This window comes from Entamoeba dispar, genomic scaffold, assembly GCF_000209125.1.
Source record: "Entamoeba dispar SAW760 scf_1105229459891 genomic scaffold, whole genome shotgun sequence".
Lineage (NCBI taxonomy): Eukaryota > Evosea > Mastigamoebida > Endamoebidae > Entamoeba > Entamoeba dispar.
In genome coordinates, this window is record NW_001853919.1 from 1,714 (window position 1) to 18,518 (window position 16,805).

General features: G+C 25.4%; 8 protein-coding genes across 8 annotated transcripts, besides 15 other annotated features; 4 read left to right on the forward strand and 4 right to left on the reverse strand.

The window, feature by feature from the left end:
- Positions 1–102: 102 nt before the first annotated feature.
- Positions 103–559, forward strand: EDI_045840 (uncharacterized protein; the record flags this gene model as incomplete). Its single annotated transcript, XM_001736480.1, has 2 exons — positions 103–149; positions 220–559. 2 exons carry the CDS (start codon positions 103–105, stop codon positions 557–559), a joined length of 387 nt encoding a protein of 128 aa, XP_001736532.1.
- Positions 174–213: a sequence feature (AT_rich).
- A 177-nt stretch (positions 560–736) lies between the features above and the next one.
- EDI_045850 (uncharacterized protein) lies at positions 737–2,533 on the forward strand (the record flags this gene model as incomplete). The annotated part of the gene is made up of 1 exon (XM_001736481.1): positions 737–2,533. One exon carries the CDS (start codon positions 737–739, stop codon positions 2,531–2,533), a length of 1,797 nt encoding a protein of 598 aa, XP_001736533.1.
- A 1-nt stretch (position 2,534) lies between these two features.
- Positions 2,535–2,567: a sequence feature (AT_rich).
- A 10-nt stretch (positions 2,568–2,577) lies between these two features.
- Positions 2,578–7,662, reverse strand: EDI_045860 (serine-threonine protein kinase, putative; the record flags this gene model as incomplete). Its single annotated transcript, XM_001736482.1, has 1 exon — positions 2,578–7,662. One exon carries the CDS (start codon positions 7,660–7,662, stop codon positions 2,578–2,580), a length of 5,085 nt encoding a protein of 1,694 aa, XP_001736534.1.
- Positions 4,687–4,707: a sequence feature (AT_rich).
- Positions 7,663–8,026: 364 nt separating the features above from the next.
- Positions 8,027–9,256, forward strand: EDI_045870 (uncharacterized protein; the record flags this gene model as incomplete). The annotated part of the gene is made up of 1 exon (XM_001736483.1): positions 8,027–9,256. One exon carries the CDS (start codon positions 8,027–8,029, stop codon positions 9,254–9,256), a length of 1,230 nt encoding a protein of 409 aa, XP_001736535.1.
- Positions 9,257–9,261: 5 nt separating this feature from the next.
- Positions 9,262–9,297: a sequence feature (AT_rich).
- A 406-nt stretch (positions 9,298–9,703) lies between these two features.
- Positions 9,704–9,725: a sequence feature (AT_rich).
- Positions 9,726–9,734: 9 nt separating this feature from the next.
- EDI_045880 (uncharacterized protein) lies at positions 9,735–10,888 on the reverse strand (the record flags this gene model as incomplete). The annotated part of the gene is made up of 2 exons (XM_001736484.1): positions 9,735–10,106; positions 10,163–10,888. 2 exons carry the CDS (start codon positions 10,886–10,888, stop codon positions 9,735–9,737), a joined length of 1,098 nt encoding a protein of 365 aa, XP_001736536.1.
- Positions 10,887–10,922: a sequence feature (AT_rich).
- A 38-nt stretch (positions 10,923–10,960) lies between these two features.
- Positions 10,961–10,982: a sequence feature (AT_rich).
- EDI_045890 (uncharacterized protein) lies at positions 10,976–13,484 on the reverse strand (the record flags this gene model as incomplete). Its single annotated transcript, XM_001736485.1, has 2 exons — positions 10,976–11,117; positions 11,188–13,484. 2 exons carry the CDS (start codon positions 13,482–13,484, stop codon positions 10,976–10,978), a joined length of 2,439 nt encoding a protein of 812 aa, XP_001736537.1.
- Positions 12,063–12,091: a sequence feature (AT_rich).
- Positions 13,485–13,612: 128 nt separating the features above from the next.
- Positions 13,613–13,643: a sequence feature (AT_rich).
- Positions 13,644–13,662: 19 nt separating this feature from the next.
- EDI_045900 (uncharacterized protein) lies at positions 13,663–14,349 on the reverse strand (the record flags this gene model as incomplete). The annotated part of the gene is made up of 1 exon (XM_001736486.1): positions 13,663–14,349. The coding sequence occupies one exon, from the start codon at positions 14,347–14,349 to the stop codon at positions 13,663–13,665; it is 687 nt and encodes a 228-aa protein (XP_001736538.1).
- Positions 13,951–13,989: a sequence feature (AT_rich).
- Positions 14,350–14,365: 16 nt separating the features above from the next.
- Positions 14,366–14,411: a microsatellite.
- A 50-nt stretch (positions 14,412–14,461) lies between these two features.
- Positions 14,462–15,082, forward strand: EDI_045910 (uncharacterized protein; the record flags this gene model as incomplete). The annotated part of the gene is made up of 1 exon (XM_001736487.1): positions 14,462–15,082. One exon carries the CDS (start codon positions 14,462–14,464, stop codon positions 15,080–15,082), a length of 621 nt encoding a protein of 206 aa, XP_001736539.1.
- Positions 15,083–15,103: 21 nt separating this feature from the next.
- Positions 15,104–15,259: a sequence feature (AT_rich).
- Positions 15,260–15,797: 538 nt separating this feature from the next.
- Positions 15,798–15,857: a sequence feature (AT_rich).
- A 552-nt stretch (positions 15,858–16,409) lies between these two features.
- Positions 16,410–16,431: a sequence feature (AT_rich).
- A 105-nt stretch (positions 16,432–16,536) lies between these two features.
- Positions 16,537–16,567: a sequence feature (AT_rich).
- Between the last annotated feature and the right edge of the window lie 238 nt (positions 16,568–16,805).

Here is a 16,805-nt window from a genome sequence, read left to right on the forward strand (position 1 = left end):
TCAAGACGATGTGATTTTGAGGAACAACTTTCATCACTTTTAACATATTTAACACAAAGTCTTGACTCTCCTATTGTCCAACAAGAAAACCAAGTATTAAGAATGGTGAAACAAGATCTTGCTGTTGAAATACAAAGTGTTATGGTTGAGTTTGTCATTTTTTAGATGAAAAGAAATATTTATTTATATAAGAAGATAAAAAAAATATTTATTGATTAGTATTTACAAAAAATCTCGTAAAATTTATCTTGAGTTGTGTGATGTAATAGGAAGTGAATTACAAGCACTTTCTTTTCCAAAAGAATATACATCCATTGGGACAGAAGCATATATGTTAGAAAATGTTGCTTTAAAAACAGAAATCAGAACACTATTATCAATCTTATCATTACTTTGTATTACTCAAAAAGATATTAATGAAACAATAAAAGGATTAAATACATCTGAAGACTTAGTAGAAAGATTAGATGATGTTAGAGATGATATTCGACAAGAAAATAATGCTCTTAAACAAATTCGAATGGTTGAAGATGATATAACTAATACAAATAAAGATTAACATATGTTGATTGGACTTAGCCATTGGTTTTTAGTTTAAATGGGACAAAATGAGTCAAATTTTTGTTAAGATAAGTCTATTCTCTTCTAATTCTATAACAACAAAAAAAGTTGTAAAAAGGAATTTTTTATTTTAAACTTAAAAGTCATTTTACATATTATTTTCTTAAGTTTTGTTATGCGACAAACTATTCACCTTCCGACCAATTCATCTAAAAAATATACTTGTTTTAATCCGAATATTGTATCAGTTAAAGGTGTTATTATCCCTGATAAAATTACAACTGAATTTATTTCTTTTCGTGCATTTGACATTTCTAATCAAAGAAATTCAGTCAAAGACTCATTGCCCAGTTCTATTAGTAGTGTAAATGAGTTTGATACCATAGAAGATTTTGGTTCTATTAATGCTGAGGTTGATTCATGTATTAAAAGAAATATTCCATTTTACAATACCCTTGCTAAATCTCACCGAAAAGAATCAAAGAGATATTCACAGGAATTACAACAAATGATGATTGGTAGTGGAATAATTCCAACATATGATTTCACTGCTCCATTATGTTGTTCAATATTAAATATTGTTGAGACAGTTTCATATAAAGATGTCTTAGATGCATTGGATAATCATAACCAGCTCAATGAAAATTTTAATTTATTAAGGGCAAACAAATTTCAAACAATTATTTGTGAAGGCTTACCTTCTCACCAACGAATAGCATTATCTTTAGTACTGTTAATTATGACAAGTTCATCAGTATTTAAACTCTTTCAAGTAGTAAAGTTTAATAAAACAGGATTTAGTTATGAAGATATTCACTTATTACAAGGTATTGTATTAAACTTAGCAAAACCACTAAAACAAATGTTTCGATTATTTAGTCGTATCAGCCAAATGTCAAAAGAAATGGCAATAGTATTTTCTGGATTTTTAGTTTCTGATGAAAATGCTATTGGTATTCCTAATAAACTTGGTTATCGTCTCATTCAAATTGCTATTCGATATGAAGATTATGTTTTAAGAGGAACCGATAAAACTGGTGTTTATGATATTATTGATTCGAATATTAGAATTGCATTATGTTTGAATATTAAAAAATTATCAGCACTATTATTTAGTAAAGATGCAATTGAATTTGGATATGTTAGATTTTACATGATAACATTACCTTATTTTACTACACCAGCGACTGTACTTCACTTTATTTGTGATAACAATTATTTAAAACGGACCCATTTAAAAGGTATATATGAAACTGTTTGTTTTGAATTTATTAAATTCTGGCATCATGCCTTACCTCTCAACGAGATTAGTCAAATTGACATTGCCTTTAAGAATACTATTGAAACAATTGATAAATATTATCATATTGCAAATTCTTTTGAAGAACAAATTACTGCACTTATGTATGATAAATTAAAAAAATTAACAATAATGGAAATAATAGAAACAACAGAAAATGAATTAGAAAAGGTAAGTAGTAACTTTAATAAATGGGTAAAAAATATATTAATAGAAAAACAAGATTATCAAAAAATGTTAAAATACGCTAATACATTTCTTAGTTTAAAGAATTATGATTGTGCATATTCTATTTATTGTGGATTAAAAAGTTATTGTTGGATAAATGAAAAGAAAAGGGAAAAATGTATCAAAGTTATTGAAAAAAATGATACATTCAAAACACTTAATAAATTATTTAATCTTACAACACAGTGTAATGTTTATAAAGATCTTATTCTACATACAGAACCACCATTTATTCCTATAGTAGTATTAATTAAACAAGAGTTAATAAAAATAAATGATATACCCACTTTTATGGACAATGACAAAAGACTTATAAGAATAGAAGGTAAGTTAAGAATAGTATATACTTGTATAAATTTGTTCATTCGTGGATGTTCTCATAACTATAATTTTTATATTCAAAATAATAACGAGGTACTTAAAGTCCTTCATTCATTTGACTGACTTATAAAAATAATTTATAATTTTAATTTAAAATGATTATTCAATTACAATTGTTTTAGTATGTTTAAAATATCTTCAAATGAAGGTCGTTGTTCCGTATTCTCTAACCAACATTTCTTCATTAATTCTTCATATTGACAATTTTTAGGTATTTCTAATCTCTCTCCTTTTATGATTGATTCTTTAACTTCATTAAAAAACTTACCTTCATAAGGTCGTTGTCTAGTAATTACTTCCCATATAATAACACCATAAGAATACACATCAGAGGCTTTTGTCCATTGTTCACCTTTAAAAATTTCTGGTGCCAACCAAAATGGACATTCAATTTGACTTTGTTGTTCTCCTTCAATTGTACTTTCACCAAAATCACATACAAATGCTTGGTACTTGTTTGGTGCTTGTTTCTTTAATAAGATATTTAAGCTCTTTAAGTCTCTATGTAATTTATTTATTTGATGAATATTTTTCATTCCATTGGCAATATCAACTAAAATGCTATGAACTAGAATTGGTTGAGTAAGATCTCCAATAAGATCAAACAAAGACCCTCCATCATAGTATTCCATTTCAATTCCAAATGGATCTGTAACATAACCCAATATCCTTCCTACGTTTTCAAAACAATATTGACTAAATATAACTTCATTATAAAATTCATGAATTCTACAATTAAAATCATGAATAGCATCATTTCTTTTCAAAGATTTAAAGTCAGAATTAATCTGTTTCAATACAACACCTCCAACACATAAATAAATAATTGATGATGACCCTCTAGTTATTTCTTTCATTAGCGTTGGTGAAGGAAGAGAATGAGGAAGAGTAGAGAAGAAGTAATCCATTGCAATTAATGGAATATTATAAGAATGTTCTTCTTCGTGAATTAAAAAAGAGTTTGTTATATCCTCTTTTTTAATAGAATGATTGAGACAATGAGGACACAATAATGATACTGAAAATTTTACATTCAAAAAATATATAGATGTTAGCTGATCTAAGAATTTTTCTAAGGAGTGATGAATATTTCCATTATCTACAGCCATTTGGAGTGAGTTCAAATGATACCGTGTATGTACTTCAATTGATGATGTAGTAAATTTAATTAATACATCAATAATTTCATTGCAAATTTGTTTCTTAAAAATAACTCCAGTTCTCCATAGGCTATAAGGCATTCCAAAGTATAATGCACAACTTGCTATGAAACATTGTTGTAGTTGTAAAGGAAATTTGTTAAATGTGTATTGTCGTGAACTGATAATAGCATCATTTTGTTCTTCCCAATTTCCAATATAAGGAACTCCAACTAATGATAATAAGATAATATCATTTCCATTAGAACAAACATCTTGAGACACCAGTGTAGCTTGTTTGGCTTGTTCTAGTAATGAAGGATATTCATTTTCACATCCTATATTCTTTGCTAAATCAAGTCGTACTTTTAAAACAATTGAATACTCTTCAAGAATACTAATGATATAATTGAGTTGAATGTTATTTTTCATTCCATGCATTTTACAACTTTGTAATGCTCTAGCAGTAAAAATACCTTTTGCTTGAATAAGTAGTGAAGTAGCAATATGTGAAATATTTAAAGTATCAACTAGAACATATCCAAAATCTTCAGAATAATAAGTTGAATAAGTTGTTCTTACTTCAATAACAGAAGGACGTAACCCTCGTTTATTTCTTGGTGTAGTTGAAGGAAGACAACTTCTGTGTAATAGTCTTCTCTCAACTAATTGATGTACAGCTTTATTAATATCATTTTCTTTCATTTCTAATGAAGAAATAATTTCTTGATATAATGTTGTTGTCATTACAGCAGGAGATAAGTCATAACATTGTAGTGTTTTTAAGATTTCATAACAGTTAGAGGATATTTCATCTTTTCCAAAGTCTTCAATACTTTTTCTTAGTGTTCTACAAATAGATTTTAAAGTTTGTGGGGTTCCATCATAAACAATAGTTGTCATGTCTTCAATTATTTTATCAGAGATCACAATATAATTACGTGATGAAGTAAATTGACACAAATCAGTTATTCTGAATGGAATAGATTCTCTTATATGAATAATGTAAAGGGCATCAATACCAAAATATGGTTGTGATTCAATACTTTCTAAATCTAATACTTTCAAATCAATAACAATATTATTTTTTATAATTAACTTTGCTGACCTTGGTTCTTCTTTAATATTCCAATTAATATGTTTACTTTGTCGAATGAGTGCGTTAAATATTTCTGTTGAATTATCAATTAAAACGACTCTTTTTTCAATTACTTTTCTTTCAAAAGAGAAATCATCTTTAATAATTTTTTCAATAGGCATCTTTTTAAAAGTAGGTGGTAACATTTTAATATGATTGTGCTCTATATTTAACTCTTTAATTCCTAATTCAAAGAAACTTGGATGAAATACAGTTAAATGATTGTTGGATAAATTTAATTTAGTTAATAAAGTTAATTTAGACATTTTAATTGGTAATGACAACATATTTCTGTCAGATATATCTAATTCTTTAAGACTTTTAGGAAGATTATGAAACAATGTTTTAGTTGAAATAGATGATGTTCCAGAACAATCTAATGTAATTAAAGAGTGTTGAGTCAAATCAGGCATTCTACGTAATCCTCTCATATTGAGTGTAGTTAATGTAGTAGGAAGAAATGAAATAGTTGTAATTGGATTATTGGAAATATCAAGGTATTTAAGTTTGATTGCTCCAAGAAGTGGAAACCATTTGATGTTATTATTTGATACGTCAAGATATGTTAAGTTATGAAATGAACTAATTCCATCACTAAGGACATAAATCTTATTATTGGCCATTTTTAAAGTGTTTAATTTACTAAAAGATAATACTTTCATTGGAATATCGAAAAATTTATTATTTTCTACTTCTAATATTTGAATAGTTGTTGGTGTAAAAGGAAGTAATGTAGATGCACTAGTATTTTTCATAATAACAATTTGTTGATTCATTTTAGGTAATTGTTGAATACTAGGATGTTGGAAAAATAGTTCTGATGGACGAGGGATAATATCATTTAATATTGCAAACTTTACTTTACCAATTGTAGCAAAGTATTGTCTATTATTTAACACAAATTGATGTAATAAATCATCATTAAATCGTAATGCAGTAATGTGGTAAAACAATGTTTTAACTAAGTTATAATTGAATCCAAAAACTTGTGGGTGTTGGTTCATTATTAACCAAATCATCCATAAAAATACCATTCTTTGATAAGTATCAGTAAACTTAAAAAATGTACGATACATTACCATAAATCCATCTAATGACAAATAATAAGAATCTAATGATATTATAGAAATAGCTAATAATGCTTTTATTTCTCCTACTCCATTTGATGATACTAATACACTTTGACTTAATAACTTTTTTGCAATTTCTTTAGCAGGTTCTAATGTTTGATAAGCAAATTGTGTCATTTTATCAAAAATGTCATCAGATATTGGAGTACCAATGTTATTATTAATTAATTCAATTAAAGAAGCAAAAGGAATATCTGGTCCATTAACCTGAATATAATTGTTATTTGTTGTCATTCCTGTTTGACAAATATTTAATTCAACTTTACTATTTGGATTTTTCCAAATATGAATATATTCTTTTGGAACTATTCCACAATTCTGTCTTTTATTTTCTTCTGTTATTAATTGTTTTGTTGTTTTACCTTTAATTCCTAATGTATTAAACTTACTTTGTTCATAACTAAAATGGAAAAACATAATATGTCCTTCAAGATAATGTAATAACTCTTCACTATACCTATTTTCACAAAAAAAAGTTAAATGTCTAAAGTCTGTAGCTATAATCCGTAATGCTGAATATACTTTTCCTTCAATATATTCTTTACTGATTTTATAAGAACTAATATTATTTAATGGAACTTGAGTAAAACAAACATCATATAGCATTGATGTATCATCACAGTCTAATAAAATTCTATAATTGGTAATATACAATATTCCTTTAAACCAACCAGCTATACTATACTCATTAAATGTTGTTAATGGAAAGAAAAAATATGGACAAATAACATTATTTACAGTAAACTGAACATACTCACCATCGTAACGATCTAATGTTTCAATACGATATGGAGGCAATAAATTAATTTGGTCTTCATTAGATAAACCTAATAATATAGGAATAAGTTCTAGATATCCCCGATCAAATTCATGTCGTGGATTAAAACTTTCAAAGAAATAAATCACTATTTCATTAAACTCATTTAATACACAACTTTTAGGATTATTTCCTATAGCCAAAAAGAAATTGTTCATTAAATTAAAGATATTAAATGCAGTTGGTGAAATACTTTCTTTAATATAATCTATCAATTGTTGTTGAAGTTCATAAATATGTTTTTTCCCATCAGGATTATTTGATTGTGTGAAAATTGAATCAATCTTTTTGCATAAATCTTCATTAAATAATGATGGGTCTAACATAATAAAATATGTTCTTAATAATAGCATACTAATTTTAACTGTGGAACATTCATATAAATTAACACTTTTTCCTTCATCATATTTTTTTATTAATTCATACATCTTTTTTATTTCAAAACAACTGAATTTATTGTTAAGAATATCATCAAAAGAAATAATATTTTTCTTTTCTTCTTGAATAATATTAAATGTTTTCTTACTTTCTTCTTCACTTAATCCCATTTTTTTCAAATCTTCATAACCTACTGTTATTATTTCTTTTCCTGTAAGATTTTTTATTTCTTTCCCACCATGTTTTACTAAAAAATTATTTAGTTGTTTGTTATCCCATTTATCAATGAATTTTCTATTTGATATAACACAATCTCGAATATGATGACAACAATCTTCAATTACCAATGGTACTCCTTTAAAACCACATTGGCTCTCCTTTAATTTCTCTAACGGAGTCCCGAATATTACTGTTTTTTCAACTTCAAAGACAACTCCTCTTCTTTCATGTTTTTGAAGTGTTTGATTTTTTATCATAGTTTCTGAATGCTTCAATGGTTGTGGCTTTTTGTTAAATGCATCAGTTAATCTGAAACTCATTGTCGTTCGTTTCTCTTTCTTTGTATCTGCAAGAGTCATGGAACTCCTCATTACTAAACTTCGTTCAGTTTGAATTTAAAGTTTTGTTTACAATGCATAGTCTACTTCTTGTTGATTTCCAAATTGTTTCTTATTTTTTTCCTTTTTGGACTTCAAATCTAAACGATTTTCTACTTCTCACAAAATGATTTCATTTCCTTTAATCTCAAATCTCAAAAAATACACGTGGAATCTCTATTTCCTCATCTGCAGATTTAGAAATGATGATATTTTTATAAAACTGCTTTCCCTCACAATCTAAAAATGATTTACAAGATTTTCTATGTACTTTTAAATTTTTTATTTTTACTTCAGATTTCTTTCAACAAATATTGAAGTTGATAGAAAAAAGTTTTAACCAAACTCATTAATTTTAATGCTCAAAGCTTTTCTCTTTGGGACTACTAAATCAAACACATTTACTATTGACACAATCGACTTATCAGAAGATCCTTCAAGTGACTTAAAAGAAATTTTAAGTTATACATCTCCTCAAATATTATGTTTATGTAATCTTCCAGAGAAATTTGAAACAAAAAATACTACATACCAATATCAACTTGCTACAACACGATCTTTAGTGTTGAGTAAATACCCTTTATATCCTATTCATTCTTATATCCCACATAATACAATTTATGGTAGACCTATTTCACATCCCATTGAATGTTTCATTATTCGAATAGATCTTTCTCAACGACTCAACCATTTATTAATTTTTACAAATATTCCAAAAGTATTAGATAATGAACCTTGTCAAACAGACATGGTTCCAGTAACACTTTCACATATCCTTCATTGTGCATATAGAGAGGTTCATGAATTTATTGTAAATTCAATCAGAATTACTAACCCTACAAAAACTGTTATTTTATTTACTGGTGATTTTGGTACTACTGTTACTAATCAACCTGATCAAAAAACAAATAATTGTGTTATGGATGAATGTGATTTAATTGTTCAGTTTGCTAGAAATAAAGTTATGGATCAACTAAGGTGTATTCCTCTACTTGGTATTGGTAAAGCATATTTAAAAGAATGTGGGACTTGGATTCAAAAATTTTGTATGTGGATTAGGGGTGGTGTTGATGGATTAACAAAATTTTTAGATGAAATTGAAGTTTATAGAATCAAAATGAATTTTCCTAACTCAGTTTCAATGACACATTTAACTATGTATAATATTTTAACAAAGTTTCAAGCAATAATGCATATTAATATAAAAGCAGATGCATTAACTGGTCTTCTCCTAAGTAAGAAAGATGTTATTACACTAAAAGATTTTCAATTTGATTATGAACCATTTTATGATGATGTTATATTAGAAGGTAAAGGAGGAAGAGCAATGAACAAAGATTTTATGATGATGGAACGAATTCTTGAAGCAACGTCATTAAATTTTCTCACAGAAAATCCAATTTTAACAGACAGAACTCTTCAGACATTAATTATGAATACATTTTCACATAAAAATGGAACAGCATTTCTTGCAGGTGCTCGTTGTGATGATTTTCAATTTCTACCAAATTGTAATAAAGAACTTCCATATAAAATGAAAGGTATTTCCGTGACTTTCACTGAAGATTTTGAAAATCTTGTTCATTGAATTTGTTTAAATTATATTATATTTTGTCTATATATTTAAATGACAACAAGAAACGAAAGGGTAATGATATAATTAAATCTCGAGATAATAATCTTTCACTAAACTTTTTCTTATTTAAAGAGAGGTAATAGAAACAAAATCTATTGAACAATTAATGGAAGATAAAACAAAAACAACCACTAAACCAAAAACAACTGACACTACTCAGAAACTTAAACGACCTTTATCAGCTTATTTTCTTTATTCTAAAGACGTAAGAAAGAGTGTTGTAGAGGCTAATCCAACTTTAAAAAACACAGAAATTATGAAAATCATTGGGGAAAAATGGAAGGGATTAAGTGATCAAGAAAAGAAAAAGTATAATGACCTTCATGATATTGCAAAGAAAGAATATGAAAAATTGAAAAAAGAAAGAGAAATGTAATTGTTCTATGTACTTACAATAACATTTAAATTAAAAATATATTTTGTTTGACTTTTATTTTATTGTTTTTTTAGCATCAAGAACAACAAAAAAGGCATAAGGTATTTCAAATGTTGTTAATCGTTCTCTAAACCTTAATGAAATAATACCAACTCCTGATGTTAATTCAAATGCAAAATTACCTGGAGTTTTTGGAACCATTTTGTTATGTAATTCTTTATCTTTAATAAAGAACCTAGTAGAAGGTGTTATCAAATGAGATTGGATTGTGATAATTTGTGGTAATGAGTTTACAATACGAGGAGAAATAATAAATTGATCATTTGAAGAAGGTTGTATAAAGTTAATTAACGAATTCATACCATATAAGTTATGAACACTCTGACTCTTTTTTGGTTTGAAAGGTACAATAGTTCTTTTAAGAATCTTTTAATAAATTTATTCCGTCACATAAAATAAAGATAGAAAAAAAAACAACAAACAGTAACTTCATTTTCAGTAACAAGGACATCATTCATTTTTAGTTGAAGAAGGGATCTAATAGAAGTAAATACATCTTTTTCTCTTGCATTGAATTGGGTTAGTTTTTGATCTTTCATTACTTGTTGAAGAGTTCTTAAATCTTTAGAGAATAAGAGTAAAGCATTAGAACCTTGTTCTATTCTATTGATTAAGTTTGGCTCTAAGAGTGTAATATCATTAGTGAAATAATTATAGAATTCATTTTGTAAAGAAGAGAGTTCAATTTGTTGTTGATCGAATTGACCAATTAACCTTAACAAAGATCTATAATATTTTGATATTAAAACTTCTTTCCAATGTTTTCTGTCAAATTGAATTTGTTTATAAATGAGATATTTTTTATATTTTGTTGAGCATAATGAACATGAATAAATATCATATTTCTCCAATTTACTATTAAATCTATTTGGAGGAAAATGATATTCTATAATATCACAACAATCAAGACAAATGTCATTCATACCACAAAATTGACAATTAATTGTTAAAGACAAAAGTACTGTTTTTTGACATTGAACACAATGTGTATATTTTATATGAGTCGCAAATAATGATTTTTGACATATTTTCATTTGTTCATGTCTATCTAAATAATCCAATTGTTTTTCAATTTGTATATATTGGTTAGCATTGTTTAATTGATTTATTTCTTTCAATTGCGCAGTATAATCTTTGATAACAGACATATTAATTAAGATAATTTTTAGTTTTAATTTTTTAGTTCTTTCAAAGAAGTCATAACAAAATTTAATGACATCAATTAAAATTATTAATTAATATGAAAAAAGATCAATAGGACTTGGAACTTTTTCTCCTGATATTATTTGTTGAACATAATTTTCAACTGGACCAGAATAATTCGTTGAAGGTAATGGCATCAATTCAAGGTCTATGTATTCTGAGAGATGTTGACCGCTACAAATAAGTAATTGAAAGGAAGAATATAAAAAGAAGATAATTGGATTAAATCAAATTAAAAACAAACTCCATTACTGATGAAATATCTCTAACAAATTCTGAAAAGATTTTAAAAAATGAAGCAGAAGATTCTAACCCAAACCATTCTGTAACAGAATTTACAAGATTGTCTAATCGTTCAGATACTTTAAATGCATTAGAAATAGTTTGTTTTAATGTTTCTATTGAATTTTTTAAATTAAGTGAACAAGTATCTTTACATACTTTACGTAAATCATGTAATTCATTGCTTAATGGCTCTAATGCCTTTGATGATTTAAGAAGAAGTGCTCTAGCATCTTCTGTATTGAAAATAGCATCTCTGCAAATTGCTATTTGTTCTAATAATAATACAGGATCTACTTGTCCAAGAACAAATTTAAGTCCATTTTGTAAGAGACCAGGAACATCTTTTAATAAAAGAAGAGCTTCTAATGAGAAAGCATCAGCTCTACAACGTAAAGGACTAGAAGCATTAAGAATATTTCCAAAATTTAAAGTAACTTTCAAAGTCATTAATAATTCTTGAGAAGATTGTAATGTATTAAGACAATCAGCTATAGTAGTCATAATTGTTGTAGCTTTATCAATATCAATATTAATACATCTAATTTTATACCATATATTTAGTTTATTAGTTAAATATGGCTCATTACATAATTGAATAGCAATAACTGAAGTAACATCAATTCCTTTAGAACCTTTAATAATTTGATATTCAGCATCATTAGGAAGATATTTAATTAATGCCTCTATATCTTTTAAAGGGAAAGTATTATCTAAGTTTTGAATTTTTTGTAATAAAATTCTATTTGCAGGTAAATGTAATTTAAGGAGAGAAAATCCAAGATATTTATGTAGTGGATAATTAACTTGATTTGGATCATTATCTTCAATCACTTCATTAAAATTAAAATTATTTAATAAATTTTCAGTATCTTTTTCTCTAATATCAAAGTCTTCCATTTCATCCCAAATAGTAGTATCTGCTCCTCTTTGTAATGTAATTACTTTATGCCATGGTAGTGGTGCAGTTTTAACTTGTTTTTGAATATTTTTCTTTTTAGGTATTCCTTGTTTATTATCTTTTTGCATTTTATTAATCATATCAAAATATGCCATCTCTTCTTTTGTTTCATTAATTTCATTTTTTTGTTTATGAAGTTCTTGAACATCAAATTTAAGTCTATCTCTTTTTCTTCTTAAATCTAATACTTTAGATCTTAATTCAGCATCATTATATCCCATAATTTCAGTTGGAACTTTTGATTGCATTTCTTTATATTCTTTTTTTTTATCAATTATTTCTTTTTGAAGTCTTTTAATATCATTTTCATATATTAAAATATCTCCACGAAGAGAATCTAATTCATTTCTTAATTCATTAACTTCTTCTTCATTTATTTTAAATTTATTTCTTATTTGGTCTCTTTTACATGACTCTTCTTCTACTATTTTACTAATACTAAAAAATTCTTTTTTAGCTTTATCTTGTTTTACTTTTTGAGCATAATAAGTATTGTTTTGTATTACTAATGCTTGTGTTTTAATATCTTCTGAGTTAGGAAAATTTATTGTCATTTGTTCTACTATTTTACTTAATCCCATACCTTCTAATTTCTTTGCAATAGATTTCTTCTTTTCTACATTACTTCCTATAAAAATTGACCCAATAACTAATGCCCCAAGTAATACTGTTTCTTCCATAGTTTTATCTTTCATCATCTTTAAAAGTAATTCATACGTTTGTTGTCCATGTTTTCTTGCATATTCTTTAGCTGCTTTTCTAACAATATCAATTCCACCAAATGTAACAATAATTGCTATAATTTCTGCTGCTTGCCATTTAATTGAAACATCTTCTTCACCCATTAATTCATATAATTTATTAGTAAATCTTTGCTCCTCAATAACAGTATCAAAGACTTTTTCTCTTGACATAGAAATACGTAGAGTTGTTAGTCCTTTTACTGTTGCAATCTCATCATATAATAACTCTATTAATACATCTAATCCATATTGACAAATAAATTCTCCTACTTCTTCATCTTTCATTGCATATGCTAAATCAGTCATTAAATCTTCCCTTTCATCTTTTTCAGTAATATTCTTTAATCTTTGAACAAAAATCTTAGCACGAACTTTTGATTTCATCTCAATTCTTATTTCATTGTTCTCCCATTCAATTGAATATTCATCTTCATTAACAATTCCAATTTCATTTAAAACATGATCTATCGTTTCTTTTTCATTCATTCCTGAACAATCAATCATTTTAGTCCTTCTTTTATCATTTTCACGTATTAAAATAACTTTAATACTCATAATGATTTAATTACTTTTTTAAAGTTTTCATAATTTTCAGTTAATAACTCCAAAAATTTTATAACACCAATTTCTCTTCTGATACTTTATATTTTTTGTTATTCTTTTTATTTGTATTTTTTACCTCCTTATTTTAAATTAAAAATAACTATTAAAATACTGTTAAAAGAACTATTACTTAAAAGAAAGGTAATGAAAATGATGTTGAAGTAAAAGGTGTTGAAAATGAAGTAAGTTTTGGTGTCAATGAAAGAAATAATTCATTTGGAACAGAAGAGTTATCATTAATAAATAATTTATTGTCTTTTGAAGACCAAGTTAATTGATATTCATCAATTTTTATTTTTATTAGATCCAATACTTTTTTCTTAAAATCTTTCATTAATTCATTTGGAAAACTGGTAACTTGAATTGTTTCAAACCCATTTGGAAGTCCTTTAATAAAAACAGTGATAATAGGATATTCTTTAATTATTGTTAATATATTATTATTTCTTTTTATAAAGACTTCAGGAAGAGAAGTAAAGTTAAATTGATTATTTAATTTTTGTAGTTTTGATTGATATAATTGATCAACAATAATAACATCGAAATCTAATATAACTTGTGAATTAATTAATGTTGGTGAATATACTTTACCTATTGGTTTTATTTGTGAAGGTTGAATGAGAGGTATTGAACTTTGAATTACTTGTTGAATTAAATTTAGAGGTTTTCCATCAATACACATTTGTTTTGCAATTCTTAATCGATGTTGAATGTCAATAAAAAAATCCATTGAAACAACTTTACAATCTTGAAATGTTATATTAGGTTTCATTATTAATAAATCATTGATTAATTGAAAGAACTCAAATAATTCCATTAATAAAATTTAAATATTTATTTTTAGTTTCTGCTTTTCTTTTTTTTTTTATTTTTACCTTTTTTAAAGTAATTAATATTTATTTCTAGTTATTTTAATTCTATTGTTTATAATGGAAGTCAAATATCGTCGAATGAATCAAACAGATTGGAAATCCATGAAAGAAATGACCTGTCAAGCATGGGAAACAGATAAATATCTTCCTGAATATCTTGTGGATATTTATTGTGAAGAATATTGTTCATATTGTTACTTACATTCTAGTTGTTGTTTAGTTGCTGAAGTAAATGAGAAAGTAATTGGATTTTTAATGGGAAGGGATCAATCCATATTCAAAAAAGATAACAATTTAGAACAAAAAGTTAAAGAATTAAAGAAACAACTTCATTGCTATCCGGAAAGTTCTACTCTTATAAGTTCAATTGAAAAATATTATGAAGTAGCAGAAAAAATGTACCAAAAATCAAGTAAATTAATTCAAAATGAAGTTGTATTATTTATTGTAAATAAAGAGTATCGTAGAAAAGGAATTGGGAAACAATTATTGAATGAGTTTATTAATGTTCTTCAAAAAACAAACCAACATGATTTCTATTTAATAACTGATTCATCATGTAATTATCATTTATATGACTACTTAAACTATACTCAAATAAACTCAGTTTTTTATCCATTTAAATTATGTAGTTGTATATTAAATATAACGATTTACATATATATTTACCACTTCTAATTGTTAAATGAATAAATCAACAATTAATTGAATTATTTTTTGTTATTGTTTAAATTTTTGTTATATTAAAACAAAAGAAATTTTATGAAACAAAAACAAAAAATATTTAAATAGTAATTCATTTATTATTTTATTACAAAAATGAAATTTAATGAAAATTTAAAAAAATAATTATTACTAACATCTTTCAATGAGTTGCACCAGAAACCCCTTTAAAAAATTAATTCCTAATCTTAAGTGTTTGACTTTATTTAGTACATTTGAACGTTATTAAACTTTATTAAATATATTATCACTAACAAAAACTTTTTTATGTACTAATGTTTTTAGGTAGTTTGTTTTGTACTATGCTCTCTATTTGGGGAGTTATTTTCTTAGTTATACTTTGTATTTTTGCTGATAGTTATACTGTAAAGAAAGGAAAAATGTTAAGAGATGATTTTGATTTCCCTCTTTTAAGAATCAACCTTGGTGTAGCTGCTGGGTTGTATGGACTTTTTGTGATTGGCTGTGGAATATGGTCTGTTATTCTTATTATAAAACAAGTCCGCTCAGGAAATAAAGTAGAGTATTATTAAATGAAATTTTAAAAGGTGTTTTTGTTCATTTAGTTATTAAAAAAACGGACAATCATCACCATTTAATAATGAGTTTGTGTTAATCTCATATTCATTCCTTTATTTTTTATTCTCTTTTTATTTTGTTTACTTCTTTGATAATTATATCAAAAAATTCTATAAATTAATAACAAAATAATTTAATTAATATAAAAATTCACTCTTTTTTTGTTATTTCTTTTAATAAAAATAGTTTGTTTTTTGATGTTCTTTGGTTATTAAAATATTTATCGTCCCATTTATTCAGAATAAAATACTCTTTGATTACATAAAATATTCATCTACTCTGTTATAGTTTTGACTGTTTGTCTTTTTAGTTTATCATAATTATACTACTCCGTTATTAGTATTCTTATTTTTACCAAAATAAACTTTTAGTAATCCAGAAAAAGTACTTTATTTCTTAATAAGACATGTCTTAGATGAATTAAAAACAAAATTAAATGTAAATAAACTGAAACTATCTCTAAAAATAGTTAACAAAATTTTTGTTCTTTAAACCAAAGTCTAACAATATATTAATTAACTAAAACCAGATTATCGATAACGACAATAGCCTTTGTATATCTTTTCAACACCTTCATGTAAATAGAAAATATGATAGTTAAAAAATAGTTTATTAACATATCCAATAAGAGTCTTTAATTATTCGTATTCTAATTTATTTATCTACTTCTAATCATGCATAAAGAAAAATACAAAATATACTGTTTAAAAAAATAAAAATTATTTCTGATACTTAAGAAAGAATCGTAAGGCAATCATTATATCATAATCTCTGAAAAAAAAAACAATAACAATGAAAGATTTAAAATCGAAAAATATTTTAAATGCACCATTATATTTGATATATAATTTAATTAAAAATGTTTGTTATCTAATGTATTACTTATATTTAAAGTGTTATAAATTTGTTCACAAAGTAATTATTGAGTGAATACTAAACAACAACTCTTTTAAAACAACACAAAAAAAAGAGAGTCATAATACATTCACTTATAATGATAAATAATTCAGGTGTTATTTTAGATATAGAAAATAAGACATAGTACTACTAATAAATACACCTTTAAAAGAAATAATCAATTTTCATAAATGTTTTAAAT